Source organism: Oxyura jamaicensis, chromosome 1 (assembly GCF_011077185.1).
Source record: "Oxyura jamaicensis isolate SHBP4307 breed ruddy duck chromosome 1, BPBGC_Ojam_1.0, whole genome shotgun sequence".
Classification (NCBI taxonomy): Eukaryota; Metazoa; Chordata; class Aves; order Anseriformes; family Anatidae; genus Oxyura; species Oxyura jamaicensis.
Window position 1 is genome coordinate 123,388,454 of NC_048893.1, and position 14,838 is coordinate 123,403,291.

A 14,838-nucleotide genomic window follows, 5' to 3' on the forward strand; every position below is an offset into this window, starting at 1 on the left:
CCGCAGCCGCGGGGGCCGAGCCCGGTGGCGGCGGGGGGGGGGGGGGCGGCGGCAGCACCTGGCGGGCCGGGAGCCGAGCGGGGCAGCCGGCAGCCGCGGCCCCGCTCCTCCCCGCCCGGCGTCAGGTGCCGCGGGGCGGGCAGTGCGCCTGTGCGGCGGCGGCGGCCGCCGAGGAGCGGAGCGGGGCCGGTGGAGAACCGGCGTTGGCGAGAGCGAGAAGATGGCGGAGCCGGGGGCCGCGCGCGGCTCCCCGAGGGCGGCAGGTGGGCGCCAGCGCGGCTGGGACGGGACAAGGTGGGACGGGACTGGAGGGGCCGGGACGGGACGGGACGGGATGGCGGCGCCCCAGCCTCCACCGGCAGCCGTCCTGTCCCCGTCCCGCCTTGTCCCCGGGCGAGGGTCGCTGCCCGCCCGGCAGGTGCCTGCCGGCGCGGCGCTGAGGGGCGGCCCCGGCCGCCATCTCGGGGCGGCGAAGCCCCCGTGGCGGCGGCGCCCGGTGCCGGCTTTGGGGCGAGAAGCGGCCGCCAGGGAGGTGTTGCGGCCGCACGGGTCGGGCTCGGGGCTGCAGCGGATTCCCCGACCGCCGGCGGTGCCGGCAGGCAGGCAGGGAGGCAGCGCGGGTTTGCCCTGCAGTGGAGCGGGGCTGGTCGGTGAGCCTCGCTCAGCGCGGTGCCTGGGCCTGCCTGCGCGGGTTGGCCGAGCTGGGAGGGAAACTGGTTAAGCTGGTATGGAGCCCGAGCCTTCCTGCAGCCCCAGGTGAGGTGCCTCCTCGCTGCTCCTCGCACAGTTCGGGGCGAGGAGGGGGACGTGGTGTGGGGCAGAGCCCCCTGGGAGCGTGAGGTGTCGGTGGTGGGGTCACCGGCCGCAGCCTTCACGCTTCGCCTCCCAGGACGGGCTCGTGGCCACCATGGCTCGCTCTTCGCCTGACCTCTCCCCGATCCGACGCGTGAGGTGAGTGGTGATTAGGGAATTAGCTCCTCGTTGTACTTTTACCTTAATCGCCAGATATGGGGCCTTTGTGGCGAGCGATCCGTCCGTAGCACGGGCATTGGAAGAACTAATTTCCTTTTTGTCCTAGGCTACTGTGACTTCTGAAAGTAGCTTTCCAGTTGCTTCGGGGGATAAGTGTTGTTCTCCCAGACTTACAGAGAGGGAAGGTGAATCCAAGCCTTTGGATTGATGCCGAGGTCACACCGTGTCAGCAGCCAGGGATGGAGCCAGGAGTGTCTCTGTTTTTTCTGCCCCTCTCTCTCCCCCTGTGCTCGGCAGCCACAGCTCCTGCTGTAATCTGTTGCAGCTGAGCAGTTGTGCGCTTGTAGCTCTCGGGTCTTCGGTTCCCCATGTCTCACGTGGCAGAAAAACAACTACTGCTGAGAATTCATATCTCTGATTTCTTCCCCCGCTCTGAAACCTAGGAAAGCCTGCCCAGTGTTCATGTGCGCTGTTAACAGAGTTTTTTCCTCTGGCGTTTTCCTATTTTGTACCATCTAACTTGAGATGAATGTTGCAAAAGAGCTTCAATTATCATGGAGACCGTTTTTCATGAGACTGAGAATCAATAGAAAAAGCAGCACGTGGTGTAATTAAAGATGGTATCAAGTGGGGCATGTGCTGTAGGACAGACACGGGCAGATGTCATGAGTGGCCAGGCGTTGGCATTTGAGCACCAGTGCCTGAGCACCGCAGTGTGGAGTGCTCTCAGCCAAACGTGTTGTTTTGTTTGAGTAAGCTGGTGGAAAATAACACAGTATGCTGGGAGAAGGTTGTGGATGTGTGCATGTTATGTTTTACAGACAGCAGTGTGGATGGGGTTTGCGTCTGTTGCAGCAGAGAACAAGACATTTTCTGGGACCCAACTTAACCAATTCTGTGGCAATGGGAACAGCTACTAACAAAAATCGCTGGGAGGGAGCACAGAGCTCATCCTCTCTCAATTGACACGTTTGCGTATACGTCAGCTCCTGGAGTCCTCCTCCGGTTCACAGGGACAGGGAGGGTCCTACCTCTGTATCCCCAAGTAAAATGCTGCTACCAGTGGGGTGCTGCCCTGTGACAGGTGGCGGCAGCCTGGTCCTCCTTCCCAGACCGGGAGGTTCACTGGGAGCATCCAAGTTTTGCTCCCTAGGGCCCTCCAGCGCTGCTGGGATGGCAGCGAAAGTGAAGTGCCAGATTTAGCCGTCCATCACGTCAGGCTCTGCCAAGATCGAGCTGAACAAACAAGCCTGCAGTACGGGAGGCTGTTTGCATCTCTTGGCTGCTAGGGAAGAGATCTGTTCAGTGGTATATAAAGCTGCAAAAAGGAGCAAAATTCTGGGGCTCAAGCAATTAATAGTTGTGCAGTTCAACTGTTTTCCTTTGCTGAAAATTTAAGCCCATGCAGCAGAGATGCTGCAGCCTGAGACGATGTTGCAGGAATCTTTTTGTAAGGGAAGGTGCTGGGTGACCAAAATGTGGGCGTTATTGCTGCTACCATCTGTAGTAACAGTAATGACTAAATAGCATTTGAAGGACAAGCTGCTCAGTATTGGATCACTCATCTTCCCTTTTGCTACCTAGCTAAATTTGCTTAATGCATGTTCCAAGAGACTGAAATATTGAACGCTTTGGTTATCAGACTAAAGATACTCTCTTCTTATTATTGAAAATTTTGGTCAGCTCTAAGTGGGTTTAAGAAAAAATTGCATGTTAAATCAACTTAGACTGTATATCATTTTAAAAAAAAAAAACACTTCAGTGAAAGGAATACATACGTGTATTTCTTTCATAATACTGTGGTTTTTGCTTCTTAATAGCAGTGCTTTTCCAACTGATTTCTCTAAGTCATTAGTGTATTCTTGTTGTATCACATTATTTTCTCCCACATGTGGATATTTAAGGTTGTTTACCCCCAGGTTTAATTGATGTGCTGTTCTCCATGTGATGCTACCATTTGCAAGTATTGGTTTTAGTTCAAAGGAGTCGAATACTCTGCATGCTTTCAAGGTATTGTTTAATTTTTAAATAGCATCTTTCAGGCTTTGCCTCTGTTCCAAAAAAAAAAAAAAAAACAGAGGTCAGAGCCTTTTCCAACTAAGTTTTGTTAAATTGTAATACAGAAAAGCATCTTACCTTGGAATTACAAGACTGGAGAAGTAAAAGGAAGGTGTATTGATGCCTTGAAACATGCAAGGTAGGAAGGTGAAACGCCCCAAAATTTCAGAGTGCTTGCAAGATGCTGTTGTGTAGTGCCACGTACCTCCCTGTGCTGTGGTGGCTGGCGTATCCATTGCAGTGGAAATGCATCAGGGATGCTTTTTTTTCTATTAAGTAGTCATTTCTAGGTATGCTAACAGAGGGAGCATATACGTATTTCATGTAAATTAAACTATATATCCTGCACGTTGGTATTGTATGAAGGTTTATGAAGTAAAGCTTTTTTGCCTCTCATGAATAAATAAAATACAAATTCTAACTTCACACGTATTAAAAGACTAGTAACTAAGGGAGAAAAACCAGCAGGGGAAATGCTTTTAATATCTTACCTTGTCGTTCATTGCCTCATGCGTTTTAAGGTTACAGAAAAGTAAGAGCAAGTCTTTTAATTATGGATTGTTCTTATAGGGTTCAGACAATAAAAAAGTATAGTTTGCATGGGACTTCTATAAATAAATGGCTTTTACAACACGGGGAAAGGAATACAGCTGATCAGGAAACTAATGCAAATTGTGGGAATGCGAACTGCATTGAGTAATGCCCTACTCAAGTCATCTCCTCCCTGTTTACCATCTTCCTCCTTGAGCTGGCTCTCACAGTTGTTCTCAGCCTGGTAACCTCGGCTTTTGTGAGGTCTGTGCATCTTCTAGGTCTTGTGAAAGGTCCCAGTATTAAACAATTCATCTGTGTCCTGTAGTACTGTGACGTGGGTCAGTATGTCTGTTAAATACACTTGTTTGAGTTGCACACCCAAGCTTAACTTTCCTGTGAATCTCTCCTACTGGCCGAGAGAAAAATATGAATAGCACTTCTAAATAATGCTGTAACTAGTTAGAGTTATTGCAGTCATAAACAAAGTTCTTGCAGTACTGCAGTGGATTATTTTTTTAAAACCCACATAGTTTATGAGGTGTAGGTAATTTCTGGGTTATTTTGCTGTAGATGACTTGTTTGGTATTTCTGCCACAACTTGTTATGTTACCCCTATATTTCCTGTGACTGAAAGTAGTGCGTGTAAGAGTGTGTTACGTGTTATTATTCCTACTGCTGCTCCAACAGCTTAGCTGGTGAATTAGTGCTACGTAAGCCATGTAGTGCTCATCAAATTGATGGAAACGGTGACATGAAATCTGGACTGATCAAAGATTTATTTTACCATACAGTATTACCCTGGACTGACTTTAGATAGGAGATTTACAAATACCTTTTATTTCCTTAATGATGAACGGCGCTGATGTGTGGGGGTGTATAGACAGGAGGTAAGTGGTTTTCACACAGTGGAAATCTATCATACCATTAGGCTGAAAAAAAAAGGAAAGAAAAAGCAAGATTGCAAGATTGCTGTTTTACTAGTTAAAATACTGTAACACCTGACAGACTTTGTGCCTGTCATTCAAATAATACACAATTTTTGCCTTTGTGTTGTGAAACTGTCAAGATCCTAAAACCTGAGCACCCAGCGCTCTGTCTGCTGGTCAGAGGGAGTGTTGTAAGGATCTGAGCAAAGCACTTCTTGTCCCCATTAAATGGTAATCAAAATGTTTCAGATGGACTTGCTTTTGAATTGTATTTTGTGTTCTGTGCTTGTATGTGCATAATGTGTATACGTTTCAGACTTTCTGCAGGTGTGGTGAAGTAATACATTAGAATGCCTGGTGGTCACATCTTAGTTTTCTCTCTCTCCGTTTTCTTCCTCTAACTCTTAAATGAATGATCCACTTTTCCTGAAGGGTGTAATATTTATATCCTCTGTGATACGAAATCTTGTAAAGTAAGTGCTTGGTTTCATTTACTGTATTGTTTGCACGTGTCACGTGTGCTTACTGAACGCCAGATCAACCTGTGTGGAAGTGTTTGGACTAAACGCTGGCACATGGGTTTCTGGTTTGCCCCTGAGCACCTGGAGGCTTCCTCGTGAGTATGTGTTGGCTCTTCCCTGCTCAACAGGACGCTGATCTGCCTTGCGGAGTTAGGGTGCTGCAGTCCAACGCTGGCTTCGTGGTGATCGATAAAGCGTTTCTGTGACCTTTGTATTAGCTTTGGTTGCACAACGGGCGAGCTCACCTTTGCATTCTGCTGTCTCGACGAGAGCAACGCGAGCAATTCTCCGTGTGCCAAAGTTTCTCCTTTCACTGCTTGCCGGTTATTTTGTTGGTATAAATAAGTGTGCCGCTAGCAAACGTCTCCTACTGAATTAATTCCTTTATGATATGGAAAGTGCAGCTTTCTGTGTGCCGGTTTTATGCATACGTGCTCCTATCAGTTGGCATCATTTAAAAGCTGTAGTGTTGAGCTGGATTTCTTGTAATGATTCAACAGAAGAGATTGTTTCTTCTGCATCATAGTATTTACCTATTTTGAACTTTTTTTTTTTCTATTACAAGTGTAAACACATGTTTGGAGCTGTTTTAGGCATTCACATATTTTTTTTTCAGTGTCCTGGAAACCTGTAAATGCTCTTTTTTCTGTGCGTTGAGTACAGAAATAGATGAAACTGTTCAAACTTTTGAAGTCAGCCCCTTTACTAACAATTCCATCTTTTGTAAAGTCATCCCTCGTGTTTGCATTTGCCTTCCAAGAGGCAAATACACATTAACTTGGTTTTGTATAACGGGCTTCTTAGTCTGAGGCACTTTCTGAGCCGGTCCTCCACATCAGAGCTCTCTGCACATTGCCTCCATGTGCATGCCAATGCATCTATTTATGTGAACAGAGGAGGAGATTTTTACGTCCCGTAACCTCAGCACCATCATAGATCCAGTGTTCAACAACCACTTTAGAAAGAGAGAATATATGGAGCTCCATAAATCTACTTACCTTTGTTTGTTGAAAGGTTTCTTTTGTAAATTCCTCTTTCCTTACATCGACCTATGTTCTAGAACCCCATTTTATTTATTAATCTTTTACACCTGAGGTCTTGATGGGACAGGATAGGAAGTGTAGAACAGAAATATATGGGAAGCATGTATCAGTTTGTGGATACTTCTGTAAAAGCACCTTAGAAATCTTCAAGAAAAAGATAGTAACATTAGTATACCTGATTGTTTTGTCTGTTGCAATGCCAGATGCTGGAGGGCATGTTGCGGTTTTGTTTCAATTAGGTAGGATCTGGAAGTATGCCTTGTTTGGTTCAATCCATATGAATTATCAAATTACTTGTCTCACGCCAAGCAGAAGCTAGCAGAGCTATTCTTTATTTCAGCAAAGCACTCATTGAAATGTTTCTACTTTGCAATTAATTTGGGTTGTAGGCGTGGTGGAGTACTGCAATTCTTAATGTGGCTTTGATCATGAAAGAGAGAGACAAATTTTGCTGATGGCTGTGCAGCATGCCTGGGTTTGTTGGCTACAGATGGAGCACCAAAGTGGTCTTCCCCTGCCCAGGCAGGGAGAGCACTGCTGCCTCATGACTTCAGCAGAAAACCAAGCATGCTCTAGTGTCAATACACTTGCCTTGATTATTTAATTAGAATAAGCTCTCGATATTCAATTATTCTGCAAGTAAAGTAAACCTCAGATCACAAAAGCTGCAGTTGTGTTTCTTTTTGTCCCAGGAAGGGAAACGAGATGATGCTGCAGCACTTATCACCACATCCTCTCTGTGATTCCTACGTACTTGAAGCAAGGGCTTTTAATTTCCCTTCCTGCAGTCCCCTCCTTTTCCCTCCCTCCTGGAGACCCACGTTGCTCTCTCCCTTGTTTGTGTGGAGTCTGGCACTCGCCTCCGCGTGCGTGCGGGCAGAAACCTCAGGGAGAGGACTGGAAACATGTTGTTGGGGCTCTTGAGATGTTGATAAAAAAGATAGGCCAATTACTGTTTCCAAAATAAATGGTAGATGGACTGGTTCTCCTTTAACCGTCCTAAAGGGGAGTGGGAGTAGGGCCTTACTTTTATTCGTAGTTTCTTGACTTTAAGTATTGTGCTTCAGCCAGCGGGCATCTTTTCCCTTACCCTTAATGGTCTATTAATAGATGGAAGTATTTCCATTATGCTTCTTGGGTTTAGTAACACTAAGTGCTGTGGTTACAAGTAAACCAGGCAATTTTCAGCAGTCATAGGAAGCGGTTTAATGGTGCAGTGAAATAAAGGGATGACCTTCCCTTGACTGAAGTGGCTGCGGACCTGGTTCTGAAAGAGGACGCAAGGCTGCAGGGTCTCAGGGCTGTGGCTCTCAGAGGCCAGGTTATGGCACTGAGTGAAAATGTCTGAGCGATGCACAGGGGAGATGCTATTTAGAGAAAGTATTTTGCAGAGAGGACAGATTTTACAATGCTAACAAGTTACAGAACTGAACGAAAGCGAAACAGAAATGCCTCATGTAATCTGTGCAGCTATTTACAAATAACAGGAAGAGTTTGTTTTTTTTTGTGATACCTTTTGGAATCAAAGGGCAGGTTTGCATTTCCCCTTGTGGTATGTTTTACCTGTACTGTGATCCCCCCTTGCCCCAAGGTACTCTCTTTTCTTACACCACAGTTGCTGACTATCTCCAGGCTTCCTTTAAAACTCATATTGCTGAAGGGTGTCTCAAAAAGAATAGGCAGCCTGTCTTTGAATCCTAATATATTTAGTCTGTGATGAAGTTGCCTAAATGATGTGTGAGTGGAGCTGAAAATTCACGTTACACAGTACAAGCACATCCACTTTCAAATCCAGTTTTTGTCACGAGCGGTCCAATGGTGATGCTGAAGACAAACCGAAGACTGTAAAGAAAGTCTTTGTGCAGCCAGTGCTCCTCGAGATGAGTGCTCCCTGAAGCATGCTGACAGGCCCTGTAGCAACTCAGAAGAGCTCTCCGTTTAGCTAAAACCCCTGCAGCACTGAATCTTCTGCTGCCAAGTTAGGTGTTGATGCACCCATGCTATTGATAAACTGATATCCTACTGGGTTAACTCCTGAAGTTGTTATAAGATGGCTTTTTCCTCTCTATTTAATGGTCCTTTCTTCCTTCCCCATTCTGATCCATTCACCCCTGCCTACCGGGTCATAAGGATGGATGGGATTAGTCAGAGCAGGTGTCTTTCCCACTGCTCTGCCTTCCCTGGTGGCCAGAAGATGACACTGAGGGCAGAGGGTAAGATTGCATCAAGCATGCAGTATGCTTCCTAGTGTCCCACAGATTACAGTCCAGGAGCTGGAGACATATCCAGAGGACTTGGATACGTTCCCATCCTCTGTCCTGCTCCTCTCTTCGGCTCCTTAGCTGTACCCAGTGCATTAATTTGTTCACGTGCTCCAGCGGAGCTGACTGCACTCCATCCAGCCTTGGGAGCAAAAAGTGGGAGGCCAAGGAGGAGGCTGAGCCCATCGGATGGCCTCTGGTAGGAACGGACCTCTCACCAGCCCACCTGCCTTTCAGCAGTGGGAGCCCATAGGGCTGAAGTAGCTCTTCATTTTGTCTTGTGGCAGCTGCAGAGGAGGCAAGGAGGCTGGACAGAAAGGAAAAGAAATCACATTCCTTGCTATTTAACCCCCTGCTCCAGGCATTGCAGCTCAAAAATGGAGAATCACCATATCAAAGAACTGTTTGAAAATCAAAGGTAACAAACAACATGCAGGCTGAGGAATGTTTTCCTAGTCTTCAGAGCAGCTGTCAGTTAACCAAAGTTGCGGTATGATGTGTTTCCTTAAGTTACAGGCCGAGAGGAGTAGAGGGAGGAGTCCTCGCGATGGTATTTGAATGGCAATTTGGCACAGAAATTAATCCAGATAGCTCCTGGTGATGCACGCTTCTTGAGAAGCTCCAGTCCAAACTACTGTGGGTGGTGTAGCACTTGGAAGATGTAATTCTTACATTTTGGCCTCCAGCCCTGCTGGCCAAGAGCTGCTGGAGCTGGTTCTAAGCAGCAGCGTTTCAGGCAGATTGTATTGTACAGTCCTTCATAAAATCAGACAGCTGAAAAGGTCCCAAGAAAGAAAACCCTTAAAGGAATCAGGAAGAACTAGCTGTTCAGCAGCCAAAAGCTAGCTCTACTTCCAACTAGATTTGAATGCATTCAACTCCAGTCTTTTGTTTCCAGCTAGGTAATCTACTCCATTATTTTATGTCTTGCCAGAATAAACCCAACTTATTCTTCTGTGTAGGTAGAGGTTGGGGTAGAGCAGAATACGTAGGTGGATTTGAAGGACTGCCATTTAGCATGCAGCCTGGAGTCTTCGGGAGCTTGTAAGGGCTCATAGTGTCAGGTTTGCAGAGCAAAAACGTTTCCTGGTGTGCCTCAGCTAGCACAGCTTAGACAGGGTGGTGTGGGGCTTGGCTCCTCATTCCAGATTTGGCCACACATGTGCTGAAGGAGTTTGCCCCTGAGTCTTCAAAAGCTTCACTGAGTATGAGAATCTCTTTGCTTTTTGGTGGTAGTTGACCCTCCTTTTGGTCCAGAAATGTTGAGTGCATCAATAGAACGATACTAAGATCGAAGGTGAAAGGGTTTCTGTCTTACAGTTGGATAGTCGTCTTGCCTGGGGACAGAAATGATACCAAGGTGTCTGCTTGCTGGTTTGGAAGAGCTTAATTCTCAAATACCAGTTGTTGTAGAATCATTTAGGTTGCAAAAGACCTCAAAGACCATCAAGTCCAGCCGTTACGTTCCAGTGTAACAAGTTTGGATGCCAAGTTTTCTGCTGATAACTCTTTGTCGGTGGCACCAACCCTGGAGAGGCAGAGGAGGTCCAAATGGTCTGCTGTGTGTTTTACCTACCTGTAACTTCCTGTCGCATCGCCTGCTGCCCTTGACAAACCGGTCCCTCTTGCTGCTGCCAGTTTGGGCGTGCAGAAAGGGCATCCTTAGTGCCTGTGTGCAGACCTGCTCATCCTTCTTTTGTGCTTTCCTCTTGCTGGCACAGGAGGAGATGTGGCTTTTGCTGCCCCTCCGACCCCTCTTCCCTTCCAAAATATTCATCAGCTTCTACTACTTACTCAATGCACTTACCCCGTTCCCTTTCAGCTAGCTCTGTGCAAGCAGCCTTTTCAAGCCGCAGCTCTCTTTTTCCTTCCTCTCTACGTGTCAAACGTTGCTGGAAGAGCACATACGGGTCCCCACGTGGGCTCGGTGCGTGGCGCTGCGTTGGGTAGAGCCCCGTCCTGTTGGCACGATCATGCAGCAGCCTCTCCGTGTACAGGTGTGTCCTGAACTTTGGTCTGAACGTGCTCACCTGGGTCTAATCGCTTCTGGCGAGGTGCTCTGTAGGCAGCTGCCCTCTGCCAAGGGTGCTCTTTCCTCTGCTGAGTGTACCTTTCCAGCGAGGCACGGCTTGTGGGCAGGCACTCTCATTTTATTGCACCCATGAATTACAGTATAAACAAGCAGCTTCCTCACCTGGAAAAGGAGCAACTGCATCCTGGTTCGTGGCGCATGGGAGCATCCAGAGGCCAAAATCACAGAGCAGGTGGGTGCAGAAGCCTTGAGGCTCCCCTGCCAAGGCACGGGATGCCGTGCCCCAGGCTTTTGCATGGGGCTGTGCTGCAGCAAGGCGGCCGTGTTCAGCTCAGGGCAGGCTGCAGGTAAGAGCTAATCGAGGGGGTGGGAATTGGGTTTGAGGTGTGACATTTATTTTGGAAGGCGTTCCAGATTTGCAGGGCGGGTGTTGCCATTACGCTTCATGAGGTAGCAGCGAGGTGAAGCTCAGCCAAACCCCTGGGGGTGCAGAACAAAGCGTGGAATAAGCAGCTGCTGCTGCTCTGCTATTACCTGAGATGTTTGTTGTTTTTTTGTTTTGTTTTGTTTTTCTTCTTTTGTGCTTACACCCAAACTACTGCCGCTCTTGTTCACTTTTGCCTGCTGTAGCAACCCTGATTAGTAGGTTTGTTAACTACAGCTTAATTAATGCAATTCTAGATTAGCAAAGGAAAGTAGAACTGCTGTAAACATAGTTTTTTGACATACCTTTCTTGTCCAGGACACGCCTTTGTGATTTTTTTTTGAGGGGGGGTAAGGTAATGAAAATGAGAGAAGCACTGACCTGCAGCATTGCTGTATGCATGCGTTTTTCAGATTCTTGGTGTAAATAATGCTGCAGCAAGCATATCTCCCCTCTTGCACTGACGGCTAAATATTTAGCCATTTCTAAATCCAGTAAGTATATTTAAGTAGGCAAGGCTCGTGTTTTGTGTCCTGCAGGTAATTTGTTACCTCAAGTTTTCACCTCTTTGCACTGTGTAGTGCGTGGATAGACAAATGACGCTGCTGGGGAGCTTCCATGGAAAGCATGACAGAGCCTCCACTCGCCTTCCTTTGTCAAGGGAAAAATGTCAGGTGTGTGCTTGCTGGCAGAAGCATCATCCATAGTGCTGATTTCTTTGTTTTGCTTGGCTGTTTTTTTTTTGTTGGTTTGTTTTTTTGTCAGGGCTGCAGTAGGCCCATGGGTTCAGCCAGCACAGGCTTTGGACACTCATTTAACAGAAAGGAGTTCGGCAGGAGCTTTGCTGGTTCTCCGTAAGGCTTTTATGGAAGGGGTTAGAGTTAGGAGAGAGCAGAAGAGATCCTGCTGCCACCTACAGCACCACCAAACACCAGCTCTGTCCCTCGTGCCTATGTGCGGTCCTTCAGTGTTTCGGGGTTCAAGTTATTAAGATATTAGGGAACTGCGTGGTTAGCTGGAAGGCCACCTTCTCTCTTATTTAGCCGAGCGATGCTTCTCATCAGGAGCTGTAACCATGACCCACTGTCAAAACCTTAGATGCCTGAGGGGGATTTTTTTTTTCCACTTCACTTGAAGGGAAGTGAATATATGGGGCCGTGTACAACTGCTTAGTTTTAGATTTAAGAGCTTTCAAAATCATTATAAGATTATTCTTCGTTTTAGCCTTGCCTTGTTCCAAAAAGCACAGGTGAGTGAAAATTAAAAATAAAAAATTAAGACCCTGTCATGAATGTTGTGTAGAATATCCTTCAAAGCTTTTTGGATTTGGAAGTAGTGTGTGTTTTCATCTCCTACGCAGATTGCTTGCTAAGTCTAGAGAAGTAGCAGCTCTTTTAGCACTGTGTTTGCAGCGTGAGGGCATGTGCTTGTTAAAACGTTTGTCAGAACAGCGAATTGCAGCCAGGAGAACCGAGAAGGCTTGTGTGCAGCACAGACACGTGGAGGAGGTGGGAAGTTGATCCAGGCGGCCGGGGTAAGCTGCTGAGAAAGGTGGACATTTCCCGTACTGCTTTCGTGCCTTGTGTAGTTAACTGAAAGTTGGTAACAGTAGTAGAGAAATGTTTGTGGCAAGGAAAGGTCTGCAGAAGTATTCTAAACTGCGACCTTGTACATGTGCATAGAGGCAGGGATGGACCAAAAGTTACACCAAAGAGGTGTATATTGACAAGGACAGTGAAAGTCTGCTTTATTTTAGAAGAGATGGAAATAATAGGTATAGTAGGTAGGTATAGGTATAATAGCTAGGAATAGTAAACTCTTTCTTTTCCCTTCCTCTGGAAGGATCCTAGAGCCAAAGGTAGTTGACATCTCCCTCAGAGTCCTGATTGCACGTGGAAGGAGATAAATGGAGATACTTTGCTGTAGCAAAGGCACATTTTAGGCTTGACTTCAGGGAGGTGATGAGGTGGGCTACCCACAGTTCAGGGCTGGGATGCAGAGCATCACCCACTTGTGTTGCAGTGGGCCTGGCTTTGGGGAGGCAGCTCATGGCAGTCATGGAATACTGGCATCTTTAAAAGCCTTCTCTGTATTTGAACTATTTCATATCACACGTGAGCGGTGCCTCTCCGTATGCCAGTGTTAACACTATTTTAACTTCATGCAAGCCACAGATGAGCCAACGTGCGTAGTACTGACAGCTTCAAGATCAGAAGTGAGGAAGAAATCCATTTGTTCTGCTTTTTTTTTCTGTAGGAGCTTTTAGGTTCTCCTGAAAACAAGCAAACGAGGTCTGTGCTTCAGATATGGATGGACATCTTCTGGCAAATCACTAAGTGATTTATTTTTTTTCTGTACAGCTGCATGTTCTCTGAAGAGCGGTGTCAGTGAATGAAGGCGGTAGGAGGCTCACACTGGTGGGTTTTGTGTGAAACTGCACACACTGGAGTGCTTATTTGCATTAGTATTTTCTTTTATGCAGCTGATGCTACTACAACATGTCTGTAGTTGTCTATATTATCAGTAATGAGCAATTTCATTGTTTTCCTTGGAGCTTCTTATGGTACACTGACAATTTTTCAACCAGCTTGAGTACTGTACAGTGAAAGTTCATTATCATTAGAAGTCACTGACTCATAGCATTTGCTCTGATGTTCCCTACTGGTGTCACCGCTTAAGTTACTTAGTGAGGCTTGAGTTGTGCAAAGAAGATATATTTGTTGATCAGTGACCATGACTTGACTCCTGTAGAAGGACAGAAATACAAGATTTTCAAATAGCTTGAATTAAAATAAATAAATAAGCAGCGGGGGAAGGACTTTGGAGAGTAGATGGATTTATTTATTAAGTTGTTGATTAAAAAGTGAGAATGAAGCTCATAATTTTCAATGTCAAAGCTCTGCAAAATTGTAGAGGAACATAGCAGCAGTGAAACTGTTAACATTTCATAGTGCTTATCTGCCATGCTTCTTGCAACAGAATTAAGACTATACATCTGCGCGTAGCTATCTTGTTAAGATAGTGTGATATCAGGGGTGAAACATGGAAGTATAAGCCTGAATTTCTCAAATGTTAATCTCTGTGCCATTTCTGCATCTATCCTCTCTTCTTTCCTCAACTGTTGCAAAACCAGTTTCTCAAGTTGAAATTAACAATTTTATAGTGTTTTTGAAAGACTGTTGAGTACAATATAAGACATGTAGGTTATTCATTTGGAGATATTAATACAATTTTTTCCTGGCTCAGAAGTTTGCCTCCTTTGTTGTCAGAAGGATTGTTGTTTTTTCAAGATTTAGCTGTAGTTGGCCTGAGAAAAATCTTGAGGAAGATAACTTTGATCAATACGTTTCACTTCATTTTTGTCACGTGTGAGCTGAAGACCAAAGAGAAGATGGTGAGAATAAGGTGCTCCTCTTCCCTGTTTTTAATGTCAGTGACAAAAGACCTGCAGTGAAATCTACCCTCACAACATTTTTTCACAAGTTCTTTTGTTTTCCACAGCTTGTTCCTCCTACTATTTAGTTTATTATGAATACAGAATGCAGCCATCCATGTAGAACCGAGAAATTCATCTTGGAAGTGCTTGGGCATGGACATAGTTAACTCTGATGAATAGTACAGAATGTGGGAATTCTCTTCCTCTGACAAAATTGTTCTTTTCCTTCTGTTTCTGCTTTTTCTAATGAGTTTCTTAGCAAAAGATATCAATGCTATCATTGCTAATATTTTTCTTTACCAGAATTGGATATTGCATTCTAGACACTTGGCTAAAATAGAGTAAAAGCAGGCTTAAGAAATGATGACAAGCTAATTAAAGAATAAAGAGTCTCCGTATATTTTTATTCTGTGAAGAAACATTACATTAGAGAGGAACTCATTGATTTTCCTCATAGTCCTGTTACACATGTATTTGTAAGTGTGGAAACAGGTAAGGGTTTTGTGTATTGATTTCTTTCACAAAAGAAGATATCTGATTAAAGACTTTTTTTTTTTTTTAAAGGAGCATCTTGCTCCTGATGGATGACCCTGGAAGGAAATCAATGTGTGAGGCTGTGTACCGGAACATC

General features: G+C 45.7%; 1 protein-coding gene across 8 annotated transcripts in view; it reads left to right on the forward strand.

Moving 5' to 3' along the window:
• Positions 1-138: 138 nt before the first annotated feature.
• Positions 139-14,838, forward strand: part of MAP7D2 (MAP7 domain containing 2) — a 77,841-nt gene continuing 63,141 nt past the window's right edge. For 5 of the 8 annotated variants that reach the window (XM_035320013.1, XM_035320087.1, XM_035319935.1 and 2 more), the window contains exon 1: positions 140-263. In XM_035320013.1, the coding sequence (XP_035175904.1) occupies positions 221-263 (43 nt within the window). In that variant the 5' untranslated portion in view covers positions 140-220. Of the gene's footprint in view, positions 264-14,838 lie in introns of all 8 variants that reach the window. The other 3 variants (XM_035319825.1, XM_035319883.1, XM_035320257.1) reach the window with 2 other exon arrangements.